This window comes from Trematomus bernacchii, unplaced genomic scaffold (assembly GCF_902827165.1).
Source record: "Trematomus bernacchii unplaced genomic scaffold, fTreBer1.1, whole genome shotgun sequence".
NCBI lineage: Eukaryota > Metazoa > Chordata > Actinopteri > Perciformes > Nototheniidae > Trematomus > Trematomus bernacchii.
Window position 1 is genome coordinate 18,405,747 of NW_022987973.1, and position 25,051 is coordinate 18,430,797.

General features: G+C 40.4%; 1 protein-coding gene across 2 annotated transcripts in view; it reads left to right on the plus strand.

Moving 5' to 3' along the window:
- The window catches only part of trpm5 (transient receptor potential cation channel, subfamily M, member 5), a 25,818-nt gene continuing 767 nt past the window's right edge, over positions 1 to 25,051 (plus strand). The window contains exons 1-25 of one of the 2 annotated variants that reach the window (XM_034116782.1): positions 1 to 84; positions 1,621 to 1,688; positions 3,717 to 3,873; positions 3,983 to 4,163; positions 5,007 to 5,182; positions 5,301 to 5,478; positions 6,204 to 6,268; positions 6,660 to 6,845; positions 7,124 to 7,223; positions 7,392 to 7,510; positions 8,255 to 8,602; positions 9,375 to 9,518; positions 11,831 to 11,954; positions 12,157 to 12,302; positions 13,021 to 13,133; positions 13,212 to 13,313; positions 14,200 to 14,458; positions 16,698 to 16,816; positions 16,960 to 17,092; positions 17,459 to 17,633; positions 23,103 to 23,271; positions 23,371 to 23,549; positions 23,906 to 24,038; positions 24,759 to 24,831; positions 24,958 to 25,048. In XM_034116782.1, coding sequence (XP_033972673.1) covers positions 58 to 84; positions 1,621 to 1,688; positions 3,717 to 3,873; positions 3,983 to 4,163; positions 5,007 to 5,182; positions 5,301 to 5,478; positions 6,204 to 6,268; positions 6,660 to 6,845; positions 7,124 to 7,223; positions 7,392 to 7,510; positions 8,255 to 8,602; positions 9,375 to 9,518; positions 11,831 to 11,954; positions 12,157 to 12,302; positions 13,021 to 13,133; positions 13,212 to 13,313; positions 14,200 to 14,458; positions 16,698 to 16,816; positions 16,960 to 17,092; positions 17,459 to 17,633; positions 23,103 to 23,271; positions 23,371 to 23,549; positions 23,906 to 24,038; positions 24,759 to 24,831; positions 24,958 to 25,048 — 3,565 coding nt within the window. In that variant the 5' untranslated portion in view covers positions 1 to 57. The remainder of the gene's footprint in view (positions 85 to 1,620; positions 1,689 to 3,716; positions 3,874 to 3,982; positions 4,164 to 5,006; positions 5,183 to 5,300; positions 5,479 to 6,203; positions 6,269 to 6,659; positions 6,846 to 7,123; positions 7,224 to 7,391; positions 7,511 to 8,254; positions 8,603 to 9,374; positions 9,519 to 11,830; positions 11,955 to 12,156; positions 12,303 to 13,020; positions 13,134 to 13,211; positions 13,314 to 14,199; positions 14,459 to 16,697; positions 16,817 to 16,959; positions 17,093 to 17,458; positions 17,634 to 23,102; positions 23,272 to 23,370; positions 23,550 to 23,905; positions 24,039 to 24,758; positions 24,832 to 24,957; positions 25,049 to 25,051) is intronic. The other variant, XM_034116783.1, reaches the window with a different exon arrangement.

Consider the following 25,051-nt stretch of genomic DNA (forward strand, 5'->3'; position numbering starts at 1 on the left):
AAAATATCTGTGCCCTGACAGTTCAGCAGGAGGAGGAGAGGAACCATTATTAGAGCCATGCAGGAGCAACAAGGCATACCTCTGGTGAGTAAATGCAGTGCAGCACCTGTTGTTTTTCTGTTAATCACTGTCAGGACTGTCTACATTTCACCAGGTGAAAATATTATCTTCTGGTAATATGTTTGTTCTTTGATGTCCAATAATTTCAGAGGGTCTTACTGTATTTACACAATGACTTGTAGGTCAAGGGTAATATAGCAATATGGGAAAAACATTATTTGGTGTGGTGTAATGTAAAATGTAATAGGATTTGTTTAAGAGTGTGACTTGAAGATGAACCAACCAAGTATCTCACAATAATTCACAAATCCCTATATTACTCACTTGCACATACTTACATTAGTAACAGACGCTTTTTGTATGCAATATCAAACCTCTTTTGTTTATTGTTAAAACAAATATTGATTTTTCTTCTCATTATTATTTTCAAATGCTTTAAAATGTTGAGATTCTTTAACAAATATATTTTTTTCCAATATGTATCACCGTTTTCTCAAAACATAAATCATTCTATTTCTAAGGAAGTCTCTACATGTGTCTAAAGGCAGTTGCTGGGCTAATGTAGCTGTGTGTTTGCTGCCTGCTAGCCTAGATTAAGACATCACACATCATCATCTTCATTAGTTCATTATGCCAGGGTAAAGCAAGATGTAAAAAGTGTGTGAGTGTGTGTGTGTGTGTGTGTGTGTGTGTGTGTGTGTGTGTGTGTGTGTGTGTGTGTGTGTGTGTGTGTGTGTGTGTGTGTGTGTGTGTGTGTGTGTGTGTGTGTGTGTGTGTGTGTGTGTGTGCAAAGCTTTGCATGGAAATTGCCCTGTTTGCATAGCCAGTAAACTCTTCCCTCCCAGATTCCGACCCTAGTCAAATAAAGGCCTCCACAATCAGCTGCTCACTTACATTAGAGCAGAAGGCTAAACACAAATTGACTCTGAGTCTGTGTGTTAACCAGGGCACCATATTTAAACACATTCCTATATTCAAAGTACCCATGGAGAAATATGCGATTGGGCCGCCTTTTTGTTCTAATCATATTCCCTAAACAGCCCACGCAAATACGGCTGGCTGATAAAAGTCTGTGTTTACTCAGGCAAAGCAATAATCGTATCAATAATGAATGAGGTTCCTTTCTGAACTCAGTGTCATTTATTTCTATGAAATTAACCATTCCCAGATAAACAAACTGTGACTGTTTTCATTGTAAAACATTGACTAGCTGAGTCATAAAGTCAAAAGCAATCCCAGGCTGCTTAATAAAATCTAAATGCATTATTGTCATTTGACATTATATCAGAAGGGTTTTATTTTGAGAGATTCTGGGGAAAAGCCACAGTGTTGTGTGACCTAGTTTTATTTGTTTCATGTGTATGAGTGACAGTGTTTTGTGGAGTTCTAGTTCAAAAATCATGCAGGAAGCACTTTGCATATGAGGCGAGGATGAAAATTCTGCCAACTTTGCATTGACCACAAGTACTTCTAAGAGCCTTCCCCTCTGTGAAAAGAGTGCTGAGCGAGTCATGATGGGTTTTAGAAGAATGGACATAATATATGTGTATTTGTTTTCAGGGGAAACTGAAGCCGCAGACACGATGTTTGAGATGTGGGGAGGTGCTGGAGTGGTCAGAGGAACACAGGTGTGTGTGTGTGTGCATGTGTGTTTTTGTTTGTTTGTTTGTGTGTGTGATATACTCTACATAACATTCTAGCGACTTGACCTGAGCTCTTATCTGAAACAAATGACAGTGCTGTTCAGTATTCGTGATAGAGATCACCATCACATCATTTGCAAGCAATCAGATCAGACTTGTGGTTAGCAGGCCTTAAGTGGAAGAGGTGCTACAGGAAGCAAACATTTGTGCTGCACAAAGGCCTTAATTAAATCCAATTTGAAGTTTTTTATACTTCAATTATTCATGAGAATGTTCATAAGTAGCTGTAGAAAAGTAGAATGCTTTATCTTATAGCATAGGCAATGGGCCTTATTCTTTATCCAGCAGATTATAGATAAAAGAGCCCAAAAAGCCTTGCACACTCGTCTAAATTAGTCATTTTTATTGATAGAACATTTTGATGAGGTCTAATATAAATTGGATTGTGACTCTGTCTTGAAATGTTAAGGCTTTGCCCAATTAAATATGAAAGAGGTTATATTATACAGTAGTGAGATATGCCCAATTTTCCTTTTCAAATATGTAAAAAAAAACTAAATTATACCAGGGTGTTTGTGATCATTCAACTGTGTTTAATGCCAAACATGGCAACAACTGGATTTGTATGCAGCATGGCTTTGAGAAAACCCTGGATATTGGTGGAACTCACATTCTTTATTTAAAAAATGGACCTTGTCTGTGTGAGGTCACCCTTTGTTTTGTTAACTACCTAAGCCTAAATGTTTGCCTTTTGGCCATTGCCATATTTTAGCTATACTTGACAGTATTTGGACTAGTATGATGGAGAAGAGCAAGGTCCAGCGGAGCAGTTCTGTTAGTATAACAAACACATTTCAGCTGGCTTGGTTGGCAAGGTGCATCCATTCATGTGAATTCACTGTAACTGTGATATTAAAGGCTTACTGACTTTAGGCATAAAGAAAACAAACTTTGACATGGATGTCATATAGATGGACCCCATTTAGCTGTAAGAGTCCTGTAAACAATTTGACAGACATCTCTTTTATGGGTCTAAGTGGGAACTGTTCTTTTAGTTACAGTACTGCGAGTGGTCACTGAAGAAAAATGGAAGCAAGGCTGAGCAGTGGTGGCATATCCAGTTCTACAACACACCCATGGTCTTTAATAACATTCTTGCTAAACAACACTGTGGTAGCGACTTGTCATCCACAAGGTTGCCAAGCACTAGAGCATACCATGATCTATCGTCTGCTTTACTCTAATTGGGACCATCATTTACAAAACCAACATCATGCTGTGCAGAGTCTTTAACTAGCAATTGAGATCATAAAGTCATCAATGTTTACCAAGTTAATAAATTAAGTCAGCGTTAGAATAATTCCCTCATAGTCTTCTGCACAACCAGGAATCCTTCCTGCTGGCTAGAATGAATTGAAGATTAAAGCAATTCTTTGGCCAGAGGTTGCCCCTTTGTGGAAGGTGATTTTGGACAGAAAATGGTGTGGCGTACATCGAACAATTCCATGTAATAATTCTGTACAGGAGTTATGAAGGGGTTAATAAATGACCATGTGGTGGTGTTAATCTGTTTGTCATTGGCCCGTGGCTTAACTTTACTGCAAACATCGTAGCTTTTGAAACGTCCCGCTTAAAAATACTCAAATGACGAAGAGAACAACACAATTACCTCCTTTGCAGACAAAACTACAACTTGGTGTATATAAAGCACTGATTCAATGGCTATAGGGTAGATTTAACTTTTGTATTAGAAAGTACAGAGTAAAAAAGCAATACGTTTCAGAAGGTGGACCTTCATTTAAGGGCAAGGGATTCCATCGTTTTATTTAAATGATTGGCACACTATGGGAGAGCATGAATATAAAATAGTCTTGTTGCATGTTTATGAGGAGCATAGTGAGATGGGGGTTCCAGGTGAGCTGAAGATCAGAGAGTGTGCTACAGTAGAGCTTTCTTATCTTTTGTGTGTTGGTAGAAAGGACTGTATAATACTTGAATGTGTGTATCTCTCAGTGTCCTGCTGGGCTGTTCCTGCTGTTCTACAGTGGATGAGACACTGGAGAATGTTTCCAGAGGCCTGGCCAGCAGAATGAAGAAGGAGAAGAGCCCCTGGGCGGCGGGAAGGGTGGGCGACATTGACTTCATCGGCACTTCTAAGACGAGAGGAAAGGTAAAGCCTTTCATAAATAAAAACAACCAATATACAGCACAGGTGGAGTTTTCAGAATAAATGTTCAGAGGGGAAATAATGACGCATCATCTTGTCTTTTTGTATCCAGTTTGTGAGGGTGCGCAGCAACACAGACCCAGTGCAGATCTACCAGATGCTGACAGAGGAATGGGGCCTTGCCCCCCCACACCTGGTGGTGTCACTGGTGGGAGGAGATGAGCTGGCTCAGATGAAGCCCTGGCTCAGGGACACTCTAAGAAAAGGACTTGTGAAGGCTGCACAGAGTACAGGTTATAATCAGGGGCTTAGACTGGGATTGGCTTTTGAAATCGACATTCAGTAACAGAGAGCTGGTACTATGTTGCCCTCTATTGGCTGGTAGCTGAGTTATAAAACACCTCATCAAGATGAAATCCTGTCTTTTATTCTGATGTATGATAATTTTCTTTATCAAAAGAATGTGTTTTGAAGTTGCATGATGAATGTTTGTCTTATTGTTAATGCTCGTACACATAATGCTTTACAAACAAATATGGCATTAACACTTTTTAATAACCACCAATTAGAATGGGTGATAGTTTATAAAGTATCATAGTTGATATGAAACAGTAACAGTTACGTCCTGATTACATTGTGAACTGTACAATTATAGTTGATTTTTACACACATAACAGCATTTTACATACAATACTAAGCGTTTGTTACCCTAGGATATGAAAAACCTTGAGAAATGTTGTGTAAAACATCTACAAACAATATATAGATAGATGAACCAGAAATCAGTTATTAATAATTGATCAATTATTAAATATCCATCTAAATCATGTATATAGATGCATTTAAGTATTATTTACCGTTTGAAATGTAAACGCTTCAACCCAATAAAAACTATACTCATATTTATTGACCGTTTACAAACCAAATATCAACCATTAACAGATTTATAAATGTAAATAAATCAAAAAAATCAATTTATCTTTTATCAATGATGGTTATTATAATGTCTCACTTATAAACAATATGACTGAATTAGCATTATCACTAGGCCAGCTGTTAATATGAAACCCAGAACAGTACTTTCTGGTCTGATTCACAGACATAGCAGAGACTGCAGCTGCCTCTCTGTTTTCTAGGGGCTTGGATTCTGACTAATGGCCTTCGCTTTGGCATCACTAAGCACTTGGGCCAGGCGGTGAGGGATCACTCGTTGGCCAGCACTTCCTCTAAAGTTCGTGTAGTGGCCATTGGCGTCACACCCTGGAACATGATCCACAACCGAGAGGCATTACTCACCAGCAACTACACCAAGGTTTTATGTTCACAGACACTTAATATAGAGCAATTGAAACAGATATTTGAGAAATACATTAACATCCTTAACATCAATGTGTTCTGTTTCTCTGCATTCCTTCATTCTTGTTCTAAAGGTGGACGAGCCTACCGCATACAAGCCACAGGACTTGCCCCATGGCTCGGTGTATTCCCTGGACAGCCACCACTCCCACTTTGTGCTGGTGGAGGAGGATCCCAACAGACCGGGGGCCACCAGTGAAATGAGGGTGAAGCTGCTCAAGCACATCTCTCTCCAGCGCACTGGTTATGGAGGTAAAGCCCTTTAACTCTCGCTGGAAACAAGAAATGAAATGTGAATCCAACATACCCAGTAGTTGTGCCATTTGGGCTAGCTTGCAGCCGTCTTCCTCTCTATCTTGGATGAGTATTGCTACAGCATGTTTCTCTGTGAGTCAGCGAAGTTCCCTCAAAGGAGCATCGGGGATGTATATTTCATCGCCCACATGCTCATGCAGACCAGACAGGGATTCATTCATAAAAACATGGCTCAGGCATGCGGCAATGGACATCAAATGTTACCTCTCATGCCTTTCTAGGTTAGATTTGTGAAAAAGTTGCATAATAGTTTATTTTTCTGAGAATACTAGCATATAGTATGCTCCTATTATTATACAGTTCATGGCCTACTAAGTACACAGATAAATATGACCTTATCATCATTTCATAAGAGCTGTGAGATGATAGTCAGGAAATAATAAAAATGCTACAGTATGAAATGAAACAGTTTTACTTGTCCTTGTTGTTGAAATCTAGGTAGTTTTATCCCACTCTAAAAATGCAGTCTGATAATGAATCATTACTTTTCGGTTTACTGCTCACAACTTAGAGGAAAAAAGGGTTGTTTTACAGCTGGAAGCAGAAAACCTATGCACCATTCACACAACAGCGAGATCTACTGTAACACCACAGTGATAAGAATGTGTGACACTTTGAGATGCACAAGATGTTATTGTAATTGTGCTTGTTTTTGCTTTTAGGTGCAGGCAGCTTTGAAATACCTGTTCTGTGTCTCTTGGTGCACGGAGAGCCCAAGATCCTAAAGGTGAGTTTAATTTCAATACGCTGTGAAGGTTACTCAAGCACTTTAAAGAAGTGACCGCTAAGAGAACTTTTAAGAGCTGGATGTCTTTCTCATATCAATTTGCATCTGACTAGTAGCTTAGACTTGAGGATAAGATTCTTAGTTGTGCCACCTCCTGAAGTCTCGGGTCAAAGCCAGACTGAGAAACAAATTATTTCTGTTTTTCTCAAAAACTAATCTCTTGGGCTTGAGAGCCTGTCAAATCATCACATTTGCATAAATAGAGCTGCAACAACAATTATGGAAAACAGCTCACACAGATCAATATAATTCTTGGTTAATGTTTAGTTGAGAAGTTATTTAGTGAGAATGAGGATGTTTGTGAGTCTGCACACTGTGTCTCTGTCTGCAGAGAATGTACAAAGGCATTGGCAATTCGACACCATGGCTGATCCTGGCAGGCTCGGGAGGCGTGGCTGACATCCTTGTCACGCTGATGAATAGGGGCTGCTGGGATATGGACAGCGTTCATGAGCTGCTGCTGGACACCTTTCCAAATGCCCACCACAGCACGGACATCAGTAACTGGGTCAAGCTGGTGAGAGCGATGTGCACAGCATGGAGGCAGGCACACACACGGATATTAACATCACAAGACTTAAAACGATGCCAGAAAAATGGAGCACACTGGGGATGATTGTGAGGGAAGCTAATGTGGGATTTCCATCCTTATCTTCCAAATGTGTATGTGATGACCTAATTAAACATATTTTCAAGTTAACAAACACAGGGTAGAGATTGTTATTTCAGAAAACATGGTAGAATGCTTCCCTCATATGATAAATTATTAATAACTAACTGTCACCCTGCCATTAGATCCAGAAGATACTTGATCATGGGCATCTCCTCACCGTCCACGACCCTGAACAGGAGAGCTCTGAGCTTGATACGGTCATCCTCAAAGCTTTAGTCAAAGGTAGAGTAACTTGTGAAAGATCCCTGATCAAGAAAACTGCAATTTTCCAAGGCTGTAAAATCACAGCACTGGTTTTGTGATTTGACCGTTGCATGGGGAGAGATCACTAAATGAGCACTTCATGGTTGTGAACCCGTTGACATCTTTTATGTTGTGTGGGTTTTTCAGCTTGTAAGAGCCAAAGCCAGGAAGCTCAAGACTTCCTGGATGAACTGAAGCTGGCTGTGGCCTGGAACAGGGTGGATATTGCCAAGAGTGACATATTTAATGGAGATGTGGAGTGGAAGGTGAGCCAATATAATTGGATTAGGGATTTCTCACACTCAGGTAATTAACATTTTCAATGTGGTTAAAACTGTTAAATTCAATCTGCAATCAAGTCAGAGTTTAGCATAATTAACTGCAAATGAGTATCTACCACCTGACAAGCAGTTCTGTGAGTCTGTGCTTTAGCACAATGATGCTGTAGACACATCCATCTAAAAGCCAACAAGACATTTCACTTAAAGCCATTTCAGCCTGATGGTGGCATTAGAGGATCAATCAGGGGATCTTCAAAATTAGTAGGATTCATCTTCTGGGGACCACAAAAAACTGGCATCCCATCCAATATTATTCAAGATATTTTATTTTTTTACCAAATTGGTGAACCGAACAACTGAGCCAACAACGAACCAAGAAACTGACTAAACAACTAACCAACCCACCAAATAAAAGACCTAACAACCAAATTACCAACCAGATAGCTGACCATATATAACCCCGAGGGCCATGAAGCTAAAAATCATTTGGTCAAAAATCTAGTTAGTATAAGCATTTATTTCATCTTAAATGTTATTTATGTATACAGTATTTGTATTCGATCAATATCTAAGGGACTTATGGACTAATGACTAAGTAGATAACACTCAAATAAGGGTGGCAAGCCATTATACATTAAATAGCACAACAATTAGAAAAACATTTTAACAGGAAAAAGAGAAAACAGGTGCTTCAGGAGTCATTGTTCAAAAGTTACATTATTTGTACAGGCCTGTGACCTTGAAGAGGTGATGATGGACGCACTGATCAATGACAAACCTGACTTTGTGCGCCTCTTTGTTGACAACGGCGTGAACCTGGGCGAGTTCCTCACCTACGGTCGTCTACAGGAGCTTTACTGGTCTGTGTCGGAGAAGAGTCTCTTTCACAACCTGCTCCTCAAAAAGTACGAGGAGAAGCAGCTTCTGCTCGGAGCTGCCAGAACACCTGGCCCACCTGGGCACCACCCGCCGGAGACAGGGGAACGCAAGCCTCGCTTCACCCTCTACGAGGTCGCCAAAGTGCTCAAGGACTTCCTCCATGACTCCTGCAAAGGCTTTTACCAAAAGATTCCCACAGTAAGTGATCAAAAGTTACAATAAATCACATATATTCACAGCAACAAACAAGAAATAATTTTCACTGATGAATAAAGTTCCTCCTTGTATTGCGTCTGGCAGCAGTTCTCAACCTTTTTTGGCTTAAGCTGACCTGCAATGCAACAGTCTACTTGTGCCCCCCATCTCACAGTCTGTATTTGTCTATGAGCTGTGAGAGAATACATTTCCATCTCAGACCTTTTCTTTTGAAAGTGTTAGAAGTCTGAAAGATGCATTGAAATAGTCAATATACAGCCCTTGTGGTAAACTTACTCCAGGAAAACAATGAATGTTTAATGGCAACCCCAACCTGCACCTGTAGTACAAAATAAGCTGTCACAACCTACAACTATCTTCACTAGTTTTACTGTTTTCTATTGTATAAGTAAACATGCAACCCTGAGATTTTCTTGAGACCCACTAGTCCTTACAAGTTGGGAACTAAGGGGCCTAACAAAAGGAAGATATGGATCATCGCACACCAAACTTTCTGTAACAACATAAATATTGGTTTCCCATCTCTGTGTTGTGGAAAGTATGGTGTTTGCTCTGTATCAATCTTTGTCTGTCTGTTTAGCATGCTTCATACATTTTTGAAATCCTCTGTTTCCTGTTGACATCTCCCAGGCAAAAATAACCTCATTGGCAGAGGAAGTAATTAGTTTATCGAATGACTCATGTAATAATTGCAGGTTTCTATGTGCAGCTTCTCTGTTTACTATGCATATTAAATTCTGTCTGTGGGCTCCAGGAGAAACCGGCAAAGGGTCGACTGTTCCACAGCCAGAAGAACCTGCCGGAGTTAGAGCAGCGCTGCGAACATCCTTGGAGGGATCTCTTCCTCTGGGCTGTCCTTCAGAACCGACAGCAGATGGCTAACTACTTTTGGGCTATGGTGAGTCTTGTCAGTTTTTTTAGTCAGTCCTGCTCCAACTTATACTATTTCAATTCTATCAAAAAGTCATAATGTGCCCGGCATTGGCAAACAATTATGAATTCCAAACTGAATCGAGTTGAATTATACTGTGCGAGTTTGTATTCCGCATTAAGTGTGAACAAGAGTGATGAGGGCCCGAACAGCGCAGGTGCAGGTCAGTCCTGCCATATGAAAATGTCACTTCAAGATAAAAGAGCCCAGCAAACGGCATATTTAAGAACTCAGGTGAACTAAAAAATATATCTTATCTCCAAGAACATTATTCAAATGAAGGTCATGCTGCGTCATAGGGCACTGAATTCAACGAGCTGTCCTGATGAAGTTAATGGGAAATATATCCTTAAATGGGATTGATGCCCTATGAATGGTTTAAAGGACACAAATCAATGATAATTGTTCTTTGTTTTCAACATCTTTTCAAGACACCTTTCATTTCTTTATTGCCCTTTCCCGAACTAAGAAGAACCAATTATTGTAATCTCACAAGCGGTCACCCTCATCTGCTCCTTTACTGCGTCTTATTTCAAACATTATCGGAAATTATGGTAATTGCATTCAGTGTGTGTACAGCCCCCACTGCAAATCTTTGTTCCACTCTCACTCTGGCTGGGATATCTGAATTCATAATTTCATTGTTTGAAGTATCTCTGGTGTTGAAGGCCTCATCACTATTACCCTTGCAGGATTGCTTATGCTTGCAAATTGTTTCATATTTAATGTATAAATGAACCCAGGAGCAACATTATGCAGCCAGACCTATTCTCTTTTGTATTGATCTTTTGACTTAAGAGGGTTGCATTTCAAATAGAGAGCCCTCTGTTTCAGTATATTCCTCTTTATTTACACATTGTTTGTCCAATAAAGGTTATTTCAGTTAAAGGTAACAAGGACCTGTTAATATATAGAAAGTAACAACAATACAATATACATAACTTACTAAAGAATACCATATTATACAATGCCAAAATGATATATATATTTAGTAAAAGTTGACTAGTTATCTTCTGTATTCCTATACTAATCCTCTTTCTTCTATCCTCACATGTATGTATGATTGACAAAAAAAACAACCTGGTGTACACATGCTTCAAAAGACTGTGTTTGTGGCGTTTACAGGGGGTAACATGATGTACTACGTGTTGGGTAGTGAGCAGACTACTTCTTGAAGAGTGTTGCTCCACACAAAGAGAGCCTTTGTTGTTTTAATTTCCAGTCATTATGCAAAGCTAAGCTAACTCTCTCCTGGCTCCGGCTTCATATTGCATGGATAGACATAACAGTGTTATCAACCATCTTCTATGAGTCACTGTAAGAAAAGAAAGGAGAACTGTTTTGCACATCTCCAACCCTTTACTAAAAAGCTGGGTTTTGTTAAAGAAATACGAAATATGTTCCACAACGTCAGGTCAACACAGTCTTTGGGTTCCACTTCTTCTGGTAAGTTAATAAATCAACAAGCAGACATGCTGATGTATAGTTTTCAGATACATCTGAACATTCAAGCGCATCATGTCACTTAGACTTAAGTCAATGAAGTCATATAGTTGACTATGATGAATGACCTATTCTTAACAACTTTTTGGCATTGGACCTTTAAGTGCACTGAAATTAAGTAAAGTATGCATGAATTATTGTACATATGAAAACACTGAAGTGCTTTACCGCCCTTCATTAAAAATGTTATGTATTTAAACGGCATCATGGAAGTTGCGCTGACAGGCGACAGAGGACCACCGTTTCCCCGCAGCTAGCCCCCCGTCAACAGTTCAGTTCACTAGCACCTAACTAGATTTTTAGTCCCAGTCCGCCCCTAGTACATAGTTTTTCTTTAGCTCAGGTCTTTAAAAACAGCACTTAAGTCATCTCCAAGGTGAGACGGGTCCACTACCTACATATAGGGTTTGGAACCTGCTATCACACCCACTCAGGCTGATAGGTGCAGACAGGCTATAATGACAACTAAGGCATGGATGTTTCCTGAGGCTGTTAAAAAGACATATAAAACTTCAAATATGATCAGTTAAGCAGCACACAACTGCTTACATGTCATACAGGTCTTGAGTTTAACAGTATTGGATTATAAGTGTTATACTATCAAATTCAAATCACCCTGAAAGCCTTTAGAAACACTCCGTGGACTTGCAGGTAGAAATGTATGTACTGTAGCCTGATGCATACGGTACACACAGCTTTCTAAAACTCTAAAGTAGATTTCTCAGTTTCCTCTCTCAGACCTATTTCTTGGATCCAGCTTTCTTTTAATCCTTCAGGGCCCTGAGGCGGTTGCGGCAGCTCTGGCGGGTTGTAAGATTCTGAAAGAGATGGCTCGACTTGAATCTGAGGCTGAGTCTGCACGTAGTATGAAGGAGGCGAAGTATGAGCAATTCGCCCTTGGTGAGTACACAAACCGCTCGATGACAAAAGCTGGCAGTGAGATTAGAAAAGGCAAAGGTCAGGCTTAGAAAGAGGTACACTCACCGGCCTTAACAACACAAACAAACAGATCCCACTGGAAGGGATTGAAATATGAATCTGTGCAAATTCTTCCAATGTAGCTGTGGTTGACTCTGTGTACTGACTGTTCTTATTGTGGCAGATGTCTTCGGAGAGTGTTACTCCAACAGTGAGGACAGGGCTTATGCTTTGTTAGTGAGAAGAACACACTGCTGGAGCAAATCTACCGTCCTTAACTTGGCCACTGAGGCTGATGCCAAATCCTTCTTTGCCCACGATGGAGTTCAGGTAACAAGGAGGCACATCACCTATTGTAAAACATTGAACTTTACCCAGCATTTCAAATATTATTCCTTTTATTTAGATAGTTATAGTTTATTTCGCTACCTTCTGTGTTAAAATACTGTTTTGCCCTGCAGTTATTTTAATATGACTATCAAGGCTATTGCAAACCATTTGACGCTTATTTTCAAAGTCATATAATTCTGCTAGTCACTTTCCCTTGAATAGACGTCCTTGATCTTACACAATGTCACAATTGAGAGTTAATTGCCATTCAATGTCAGCAGGGAAAGTGAATATGCAGAAAACTCCTGACAGCAAAGTATTTTATTTGAAGCACAAAAAACGTTTTAATAGGAAGCCGCGTTGTGTTTCAATAGAATGTGGATTTTACTGGTATGATACAAAAGGTGGACAAACTCATGACTAAGCTCCAGGTGTCCTTTCATTCAAGCGACTCATCAAACTGCAACAAGACAGCTGTGGAGAAGGAAGCGGTTCACTCGTCCTGTGAAATGGTTTGATGAGGAGGCACAATTAGCATTTTTCCTCTGTAAACCAGCTGGAGCACCTCTGTGTATGATGCTTTTATGGATTTAGTCACAATACTCGAGGGCAGAAATACTCTAAGGCCTGTGGTGCCCTCTTGTGGTACACGTCATTGAGCTTTGTGTTACCCTGTCGATTTCAACCTAATTAATACAAAACTAAACTTTTACTGCAGGCTCTCCTCACAAAGATATGGTGGGGCGCCATGACGACAGACACATCCATCTCCAAACTCGTGGTGTCTTTCTTCTGTCCACCACTCATCTGGACCAACCTCATAAAGTTCAGGTGATCAATCTTATGCCGCCACAGCATTAGTCTTTCGTTCCATTGTGTGTCCTGACACTCTGTTATGTTTGTTCTCAGCGAAGAGGAATTTGATAATCGCAATAACCGCGAGGAGTTTGTGGAGCTGGACAGTCTGGATACAGAAAAGGCTTTGCTGATGACTGATGACGATGACCCTTTGTGAGTTTGCTAAGAAATCATACTCACTTTGATGATAAATTCATAAATCATTTTTTAAGATGTTAATATGTCTTTCTCAAATATTTAGCATGAAATGCCTTGCATCTTGCAGTCGTTCATCTGTTTATTTCAACTTCAAAGGGCAACCATGCACATTTTCATTAATATTTGTGTTTCTTAAGAGTAAAAAATGTTGGTTAAAATGAATAACTCTCTGCCATATCCAAATGTGTATCGTTATCACGTTAAAAATCGGGAACAGCTCTACAGAAAATGCATTGGGGAAGATTTTATAACAGAGAGCACACAGGGCAATGTTCTGAGTATAGAAGTACGTTTTCTATTTCCCAACTGAGAACACTACAATATAATAAAGCTCATATGCGTATAAAAGTAAGGACACTTACTGTGTGTCCACCAAATCAGTCTTCCATTCATTGCACATGGAGCAGCCCCAAACGTTATACTTGGCAACAACACAAGTTTTGAGACAAGGTTTCAGGCAATTAAACTGACTTAGACATTCTTAATTTAGGTGGTATTCCCATTTAATGACCCCAATCAGAATTTGTTTTGCAGCCAAGTAAAACACAGGACAAACAAATACTTGAACAAAACATCACAATAAATATAACATATAATGAAAATTAGTAAAAAAATATGCTAAAACTCACCACAGAAGACAATGTCCATTAGTGATGGCAGAAGATACAATATGAAGTATGTTTAGCCTGAATCAACAAACCTGACCAGCAACAGCTAAAACAATATCAAAAATCGTACCCTGCTCCAATCATCACATCATTATATACTTGTTAGTTTGTCACTTGTTTGTTTTTTGACCGAAAATAGTTCTCAAGTGTCATCTCTACTCTCTGTTCTCCAGGGACTCTTCATCTGGAGATCCTGCAGCTCAGAGCTGTGCGTCTGTCTGGTGGCGTTACCTGATCCGCCGCTGGCGTCGCTTCTGGAATGCTCCTGTCACCGTGTTCCTTGGTAATGTCATCATGTACTTCGCCTTCCTCTTCCTCTTCACCTACGTGCTCCTGCTAGACTTCCGCCCACCGCCTCCCTTAGGCCCCGGAGCCCCGGAGATCATGCTCTACTTCTGGGTCTTCACCTTGGTGCTCGAGGAAATTCGACAGGTGACTGGATTGGATTACTTTATAATAACATTTCACAAAATCAAAAACCCATTTTGAATTCTTATTTGTGTGGTTGTTTTGGATCCACATCCATGCAGTGTGACACACATTGTGACGCACTGTTATTAGATGTGTTTGCATGACAGCACTCAGACCTGAGAAGTCAGCCATATCTGAGTAGGAGGTGATATGAGTTGCTAAAATTAGCTCATTTTCTCTGGGGTTTTCCAGATTCATGAGCCTTTCACCTTTCTGCCTGACTCCCTCTCGGTGAGCCAGGTCAGAGAAGCAGGAGCCCTTATTGCACCGCTCCCGCTGAGCCCACCTCCCCTGGGCAAAAAGCCCCAGATGAGGGAGATCAGTTGTATCTCTGGAAAGTCCCTGAGCTGAACAGAACTATGGCAGAGGATTTCAAATAAAGAAGCACAGTGTTTCCACTGCGTGACCCTGGCATTCTCCCAAGCCCAGGGGGGCCCGCCTGTCCCCAAAGGAAGACAATGCCACAGGGGCCTTGCTTCTCGCCATAGTTGTCATGGCACAATGAGAGAGGTTTAACAGCTTTTTAAATGTGATGGATGGGCTGGTGCAAGGCTGCTCGCTCTCACAAAAACCAATATGCTGTTGCATGAATTGATATGGGCTGGCAGCAATATGTAGCGTCTCATTACATCGACAGACCTCGCCAATGCTGGTGTCGAATTTTCTTCCTTTTACATTAAAGTGCAAACAGCGTATTATTCCAGACAATTTGTATAACATCAGTGTCCAAGAGATTTTACATAATCTGTGTTTTTGTTTCATTGTTATTTATACAGAATATATGACTGCCACTGCAATACCAATACATCTGCGATGACATTTGATCGTTTTCCCCTCAGCCTCTAAGTCTACACTTTATGCCTAGTTACCTTCCAGCTCTATTTGAAAATCATTTATGCCCGAAAATGTCAGACTCCATCAGCAGTTCTGCAGATGAAATGCCAAGGAAGTCCAGACTACTGCTTTTATTTCATTCTTTTATGCAGGAATACTGTCTCTTAAACCCACTTAAACTCTGAACTATAATGGTTGAATTAAGCAGTTGTGGTAGTGCTGATTATACAAATGTGTCCTGTCGAGTACGTAGGTTAGGACAGTCAGTCTATCACTTTATGAAAGCAACATGCTTTCCTCAGCTTGTCCTCTAACCAATGTTTCCATCCTGGGACCAAGCACTGTTTTCTTGATGCACTTGGACTGTTTGAACCACAGGAGACAACTTCACCTTCTGCTCTAAGTGCAAGAAACATCTTACAGGGCTGAGAGTTGTGGACACTGCTGTGTACCTGATAACTCCCTTTGGCCCTGAAGGTGTGTCTGAAAAGGACATTTAGCAAAATGTTTTCTGAAGTAATGCTATTTATACTTCAGTCCCATAGTACAACAAATATTATGTTAGTGTCACAATATTTTCAAAGAAGGTATCAATCAACACATTAAAACTTGTATACATGATAACCATAAGCACATGTATATCATGCTTTATAATTTCCTTTGAGCAGTATGTTACTATAGTTACAGTATAAGCTCTCATTATATTTGTAATACTTCATAACAATTATTTTAACTCAATATAAAGTAAAATTACGTATTAGGTCAAATTACTTACTATATGCTTACTATTAGCAAAACCACAATAAAAACATGATGATAGTGCCATGTATAATTTTACTGCAAATAGTATATGATTATATATATTATATATATTTTATTTTTGTATTCTACTAATTCAATATTAATACAGAAAATGCATATGGTTATACTGCATAAAGGAGATGGTTCAAATGCAAAATAGGACATAATAAAATATTAAAATGTATTACTACTCTGGGAATGATCTTCGCAGTGTACAATGAAGTGCTATAATACTTGACATTGTAAGTCATTATACATAAATAGAAATGCTTTATAATGAGAAATCATGATGGCTAATAATTATAAAAATGCCTTGGTATAAGCAGATTACAAAACATATGTATGTCTACAATGCTCTATAGACATAGAAGTTGTGTTACCTTTAAAATAAAATTCGTAAAAAAACTAAACACAATATGCTCACATATGATAGATGTAGAAAAGAAAGCAAAGTTAATGTTGTGAAAAATGACTTGCTACTAATAAACTACTTTTTTGTAATGTTTCAAAAGCGTACATATAATGATGTGTAGTGATGAATGAACGATTCTCTTTAACGACACAGAGCTTCTTCACGGACGAAGAGATGAACATCTTGAAGAAGTTCAAACTTTATGTGGAGGACAACTGGAACAAGAGCGACATGGTTGCAATCTCACTCTTTGTCGTTGGGGTTTCATGCAGGTAAATGTTCTTCATCGACATTGTTAACACAACACAACAGTGCAGATGCTCTAGATTTATTGCCATGAAGGTCTAGGATAATAAATGAGTCACTGAATAGGAAGTAGGCCACACAGTAATGTCTGTTTTCTTTGACCCTGCAGGATGGCGAAGAAAACCTATGAAGCAGGAAGGACAGTTCTGGCGATCGACTTCATGGTTTTCACTCTGCGTCTGATCCACATCTTTGCCATTTATAAGCAGCTTGGCCCCAAGATCATCATTGTGGAAAGAATGGTGATAAAAGCACTTCTTTATAACATATATAAGCATTTCTTACTATGTGATCTTCAAGTTGTGTTCATGGTTATAGAGACAGACACTGTGTAGCCCATTCAGAATACTGATGCAGTGCATGTAGAGGACCTTCTCATGCTTATTGGGCTCTTTGGTTTCACAAAGATTGGGGCTTTTCAACTATATTGTTCAGGGGGCCATCTTTTCAGAAAACTACCACATTCATTTTCTTCTGCTAATCTGTATTTATTAGGTAGCATTTTGAATAATATACAATACAGATATAGCAACATTTTTGTGATAGGATAAGAAAAAAACCTCACCATGATGATTCTTCACAATAAAACGTGTGTGTTTTCCCAACAGATAAAGGACGTTTTCTTCTTCCTGTTCTTCCTGAGCGTGTGGATGATTGCGTATGGCGTCGCCACGCAGGCTCTTCTCCACCCCAATGACCCGAGGATTGACTGGGTGTTCCGCAGGGCCTTGTACCGCCCCTACCTGCACATCTTTGGCCAGATCCCTTTGGAGCACATAGATGGTAAACTACATGATATGCCTTTTTTGTCATTGTATCCTAGAAGACAAGAACTTCAGATCAGGGGCCTCATTTATAACGCCTTGCGTAGGATTGACGTGGGAAGGTTGCTTACGTAGTACAAAGCAAAAAAATAGGTACAGAAATGTTCCGACATTTTCCAATTCACAAAACATTGCGTACCAGCGAGGGAAGTGCGTACAGCACTTCCTACGCCTGTTTCCCTTTATAAATCACAATCGACTCGTAACGCCCATATTTGCCTATAAATAGTCAAAGAAACGCCCATTCATTCATTCATTCATGCTGACTGACTGCATGAAGAAGATCGCAGGAAATTACGACCGAACAGCTAAAAAAGACATCTCACACCGTGTCAGATTTTGTTTATTTTGGGGAGGTCGAGATAATTATACGGCACTACATTGGTGACCCCGACGTGATCCAATGTAGTGCCGAGAGAAGGGAGTCGGAGGTGGTGCATCGAAGGTGCAAATCTGGCTTTAATGAGCGACAGAAATGGACATGCTGTCGGGTCGCAGCCCGAGAAGAGAAGAGAAAGCGAAAGGGAGGACACACAGTAGGTACACAGTAGGTACCGTCAACATATGTGTCCGTGCGGAAACAATACCCCCAACCTGTAGTTCCTTGAGTGAATTAGGTAACCTAGTTAATTAGTGATCACTACACTGTACAATTTAACACATATGGTGTTCTTAGTTTCCATACCCTTTTTTTCTTTTTTTTTTTCTTTTCCTTTATTTATCCAGGTTAAAAAATCCCATTGAGATCAACGATCTCTTTTACAAGGGAGACCTGCGGCACATTTAGTTACACATATAAAAACAAACAGAAAACAAAAGGACATCACAACATAATTACAGGGGTATACATTAGCAACCTATTTACATTTACAGGTATCCAATAATATTTCATCCAGCCGTGCTTTAAAACGATGCAAGGGAATCAAAATGCTCAGTTTCAATATTTTTTGCATGGTGTTCCAAGCCAGAGGAGCAGCGCACATAAAAGCTTTAGCACCTAAAACAGTCCTAGCACTTGGCACATGTAATAAAAACACATCCTGTGATCTCAGGCAATAGCTACTTGCCACTGTCCGTGAGATCAAAGAGCAGATATAAGAAGGTAGTTTACCCAGCATGGCTTTGTAGATGAACATGTACCAATGACTGAGCCTCCGACCAGTAAGTGAAGGCAGACCTGCCTTGGCATACAGGGTACAGTGATGAGTAAGTACTTTACAGTTAGTAACAAATCTCAGAGCACTGTGATAGGCGGCATCTAACCTTTCCAGGCAATGGGCAGGTGCATTCATATACAACAAATCACCATAGTCTAGCACAGGTAAAAAGGTCACAGTGACTAGCCTTTTCCTGGCTTCAAAAGAGAAACAGGACTTGTTTCTGAAAAAGAAACCTAATCTAACCCTCAGCTTTTTAAGCAGATTAGTGACCTGAAGTTTAAAAGTAAGACAATCATCAAGCCAGATACCAAGGTATTTATAATAGCTAACCACTTGGAGTACTTGTCCTTGCATAGTCACAATATCCAAAGCAGTCTCTGGAGTCTTTTTAGCTTTAGAAAAGAGCATTACTTTGGTTTTCTCAACATTTAAAAGAAGCTTTAGTTCAGAGAGCTGAGTCTGAATAATGTTAAAAACAGCCTGTAATTTAACAACCGCCTCCTTAATGGAGGGACGTGCACAGTACATCACGGTGTCATCCGCATAAAAATGCAAAGTAGCTTCATCCACATTTTCACCTAAACTATTGATGTAGATGGAGAATAAAAGTGGACCTAAAACAGAACCTTGAGGAACACCATTAGCAATGTTCAACCACTCAGAAGACAGCCCATCAAAGTGAACACATTGGGACCTTTCAGAGAGGTAGTTCACAAACCACCCCACTGCATGGCTGGATAAGCCAATACTGAGTAGCCTCTGCTTTAAGATGTGATGATCGACTGTGTCAAACGCTTTGGAAAGGTCAATAAATAGAGCTGCACAACTCTGCTTTTTATCCAAAATACTTGTAATGTCATTCACCACTTTCATTGTGGCAGTGATGGTGCTATGTTTCTTTCTGAAGCCTGACTGATGTTTAGACAGAATGTCATTGTTACATAAAAACTCCTTTACCTGTTCACTCACTAGGCGTTCAAGAACCTTAGCCAGAACTGACAATTTCGAGATTGGCCTATAGTTATTTAAAACAGTTGCCTCCCCTCCTTTTAGTAGTGGCAGGACATAAGCTGACTTCCATACTTTAGGAATTGTGTTTGTGCTGAGGGAGAGGTTAAAAAGAGTAGTGAGAGGTGGAGCAATACAATCTGCAGCTATCTTTAAAAAGAAAGGTTCTACGTTGTCCGGGCCAGCCGGTTTCTTAGGATCTAACTTAGATAAAGCTTCATGAACAACATTTACAGTAAAAGGAGTAAAACTGAAAGGGTTTTCCAGACCACATTGTTCAGAGTCACAGACTGTGGTGTTCACAGTAGCAGAATTAGTCACAGAATCAAACATAGAACCGCAGGACACAAAATGCTCATTAAAACAATTTAACATAGTAGCCCTGTCCGATATAGAGCCAGATGCTGTGGTAATGCACGGAGGTAGCTCATTTCGGACCTCACCGGTGGATAGCGATTTTATGGCTTTCCAAAATTTCCTAGGATTATTTAGGTTTTCTGTAGTAACTGACAAATAGTACTTCGACTTAGCACTTTTGACATGTGAAGTGAAGTTATTTCTTAGCTGCCTAAAACGCAGCCATTCTACCTCTGAGCCTGATTTCCTAGCCTTTGCCCAGGCCTTGTTTCTCTCATGTAGGAGACTGGACAGTTCAGCAGAAAACCAAGGATTGTCTCGTCCCTTTACTCTAAAAGTACGTAGGGGTGCATGTCTATCTATAATTTCCATAAAACCAAGATAAAAATAAGACCATGCAGTTTCAACATCAGCACACAGATCTATTTTTCCCCAATCAAACCCAAACAGATCATGAACAAAACCCTGCTCCACAAAATGTTTTATGTGTCTCTTAATAATAATACGGGGTTTAACCTTTTGGACCTTAGTGTCCCTAATTGTGGCTACAACACAGTGGTCACTCACATCATTTGCAAATACTCCCACAGATGGGTATTTATAGGGAACATTAGTTAGAATGAGATCAATTAGGGATGATTTATTAGGGGACTTAACGTTAGGGCGAGTAGGACTGTCAACAATCTGAGTAACATTCAGAGAGATACAAAGGTTTTTAAAATCCTCTGATACTGCAGTTAACCAGTCCCAGTTAAAATCTCCAAGTAGCACTATTTCCTTGTAGTCTAGTTGTGATAAAAGTTTTGCTAGTGAAAACAAGGAGTCCTTGACAGCTGAGGGGGGTCTGTAACAGCCCACCACCATGACTTGTTGCCCCTTTGCCACTTCTATATTTAAGGCTAAAAATTCGAATTGCTTACTGACAGATTTGGAGATCAATGTGATTACACTGTACTTATTCTTAACATAAATGGCAACTCCACCACCTTTATTAGGCCGGTCGGTACGATACACATTATAACCATTTAAGGATATGTCAGAGGCCAAAATAGTTTTATTTAGCCATGTTTCTGATAACACAATGACGTCAGCGTCAGTCGAGCTCGCCCAAATGCGGACAAAATCTAGTTTACCTAACAGACTGCGCACATTCAAGTGGATGAAACCCAACCCAGATCTAGCTTTAAAATCAGCAGGAGTAGCGATCTGACTACTACTACTGGGCGGACCAGGGTTAGGTTGAACATTTCCTGACAGTAATAACAACAAAAAAAACAGGCATCTTTTCCTCTTAATCGACACACACACATTGTCATCTACTTTAGAATCACCGGAAAAGTCTGCGAGAGTTTGATTAGAGCTTAAGAAGCAGTCCTGAAGAACCATCATCGCAGGCAAACAAAAAAGACAAACATATTTTGTCGAGCAGATTGTCTGCGACAAGGTGACCGGTAAATGTTTGTGTAAGACATCCGAACCTTTACAGGGGATGTCCACTGCGGGCGGTAGAACAGACCTGAACCCAGTCGACTTCTCCGGATGACGAGAGAACTTCTCATTGTCCAAAATAGCTAACAGGCATAGCAGAATCACAATAGGGGCCATTTTCCCAGACCAGCACAGCATCCGGATAGGTGCGCAAGCAGGCCCGAAACGTGGAGGCGCTCCGGTCTCTCCGCGATGACCCCGGTGCAAAACCTCCTCAGCACAGCAGGATAGGCGAAGCAGGCCCAGCTCGAGGCGTAGAGGCGCTCCGGTCTCTCCGCGATGTCCCCGGTGAAGATCCTCCTCAGCACAGCAGTACAGGATAGGCGAAGCAGGTCCAGCCCGAAACGTAGAGGCGCTCCGGTCTCTCCGCGATATCCCCGTGGTAAAACCTCCTCGGCACCGTAGAGCTCGACAGGTGGAGCAGGTTGTAGAAACGTCCGATGGAGGTGGTGCATCGAAGGTGCAAATCTGGCTTTAATGAGCGACAGAAATGGACATGCTGTCGGGTCGCAGCCCGAGAAGAGAAGAGAAAGCGAAAGGGAGGACACACAGTAGGTACACAGTAGGTACCGTCAACATATGTGTCCGTGCGGAAACAATACCCCCAACCTGTAGTTCCATGAGTGAATTAGGTAACCTAGTTAATTAGTGATCACTACACTGTACAATTTAACACATATGGTGTTCTTAGTTTCCATACCTCCTGTGTTTTACGAGCGACTTATCAAGTCTTGGCAAACGGCATAAAACACGATTAAACGTGATAGGATATCAAACCATGCTCGTATCTACAACCTATAGAAATGCAAAACGGCGTCAGTTTAGACGTAATTCTGTCCTCCTGCTTACCGCATTATTTATGAGAAAACATTTCATAACATTAACACAACATATTCGAGGTGGTTTTAAATAACATATCCGTATTTATTTATTTCTCCAAGTTATGTTTTTGTGTGCACTGAGGAGTCTCAAACAGGCGTTTGTTTAATCATTTTAAGATTGGCTTTAATCAATGTTTGAAAATGAATTCTTCATATGATAAATGAGAGGTAACATTTTATTTATGGTATTATTTCCACATATTTCTCTCCATTCTTCCTTCTGCCAACGGTGTCGCAGTTTCTCGTCTCTCCCGTTGTTGTGCTTAGTGCGTACGCATGGGTTAGAGTATGCGTGGAGGACCGCACATTTTCCCGTCAAGTTAGTATTTTATAAATCGCAAACATTGCGTAGAAACTGGCGTACACCATTTTTTGAGCGTATATCCCTTTATAAATGAGGCCCCTGGTCTGTTCACTCATGTGTAAACTTTGAATGTTATATTTTAATTGTGTGCAATCAGGGATGCTGTGTTAGCCTGAATGTTTTTTTTCCCTCTGCTCACGTGTTTTTGTTCTTTCATTAACGGAGCACAGCTGCTCACATGCCTGACATCAACTGCACCAATAACTCCGAGGAGATTATTCTGGGCCTACGGCCGCCATGTCCCAACGTCTATGCCAACTGGCTGGTCATCCTGCTGCTGGTTATCTTCCTTCTTGTCACCAATGTCCTGCTGCTAAATCTGCTCATTGCCATGTTCAGGTCAGAGGATGGGAATACAGAAAGCCGTTTGCAATTGACTTATTTACACAACATAAAATCCCCCAAAACATTGATTTTACTGGCTTTTTTTTCTTACAGCTACACATTCCAGATAGTGCAGGGTAACACAGACATCTTCTGGAAGTTCCAGAGGTACAACCTGATAGTGGAGTACCACAGCCGCCCAGCACTCGCCCCACCCTTCATCATCATCAGCCACCTCTCTCAGCTCTTCCTTAGCCTGATCAAAAGGCCTGTGTCCAAGCAGGAGCATCTTGGTATGAATGTTATGTCTGTGTATTGAAATATATTTCCACTAGGCACTATTTAGCCATTATTCCAAACAGATATTGAAACAATTAACTGGCTAAATGAAATACTGGAAACAAATTGCGTGCTTATCTCTGTCCTTCACCTGTTCTATTCATGGAAATTGCCTGTTGGTTAATTGATTGTTGGACTGCCTCCCTGTGTGTGTGTGTGTGTGTGTGTGTGTGTGTGTGTGTGTGTGTGTGTGTGTGTGTGTGTGTGTGTGTGTGTGTGTGTGTGTGTGTGTGTGTGTGTGTGTGTGTGTGTGTGTGTGTGTGTGTGTGTGTGTGTGTGTGTGTGTGTGTGTGTGTGTGTGATTTGCCAGAGAGGGAGCTGCCGGAGGGGCTAGACCAGAGGCTGATAACATGGGAGACGGTGCAGAAAGAGAACTACCTGGCCAAGCTGGAGCGGCAGCATTGGGAGAGCAGCGAGGAGAGACTCAAGAGCACCTCTTCAAAGTAATGTTTTGCAATGTAAAAGGAGTATCAGAAGATATCATCTTTTTGGCATGTAGTGTGTCAAAGTGGTCCTTGTGTAACCCTCATCCAACAACAGTTTATCATCAAATATAACAACGTATTTGGTCACAATACATTAAAAACACGGAATATTATAACTTAACAAAAAGTTACAGTGAAAATGTGCTTAATAATGTTAAAAGAAAATGGAGGAAATCTGTGTGAATGACTCATTGACCACTCAAAGCATTGCAAACTTTCACTTATCCACAAACAAACGTTCATAGAGGGGCGAGGGATCAAACCACCAACCCTCCACAGCCATCTGCTGCATCTGTGACCCTCTTCCAAAATAACTGAGAGTGGACCCCCCCCTTCCTATCAGATACAGTCTGATAGTATAAATCATGACAAACTTGAAATCAATAAATGTTACATATTTTAAACTACATGTGTGGAATAACATTTTTTTTAAATTTTTTTAAACAAGTGAAGGCACTTGTTAGAAAAGAAACACAAAACAAAGATATCAGGTCACTTCGAACAGATTCTAAATAAATCAAATCTGTCTACAGAAAGTAGACATCTAGGGTCTGCAGGCACTCCAGTTAGCAATATTAAAGTTAAAGCTCTTCTGCCCCCTTGTGGTTATTCTATTTTTTTATTTTTGATGGTGCAGCATTGAATTTGATTATAACTGTTTTTTTTATTGTGACCAAGGGTTCAGAGCTTGCTGCGGATTGTCGGTGGGTTCAAGGACCAGGAGAAACGACAGCAGTCCATGGAGGCTCAGGTAAAAGTGACTTCAAAAGCACCATTTGACACATAATCAAGTTGCAGTTCCTTAAACACATTTCATACTAACGTGTAAGTACTGTGACAGTTTGCATTACCCTCAGTCATTCTGCTTCGTCTCTAGGTCAGATATTGCGGAGAGGTGTTGTCCTGGATGGCAGAGTGCTTTTCTCAAAGCACACTGAAGTGCGGGACAGATGCTCCAAAGGTTCCAAGTG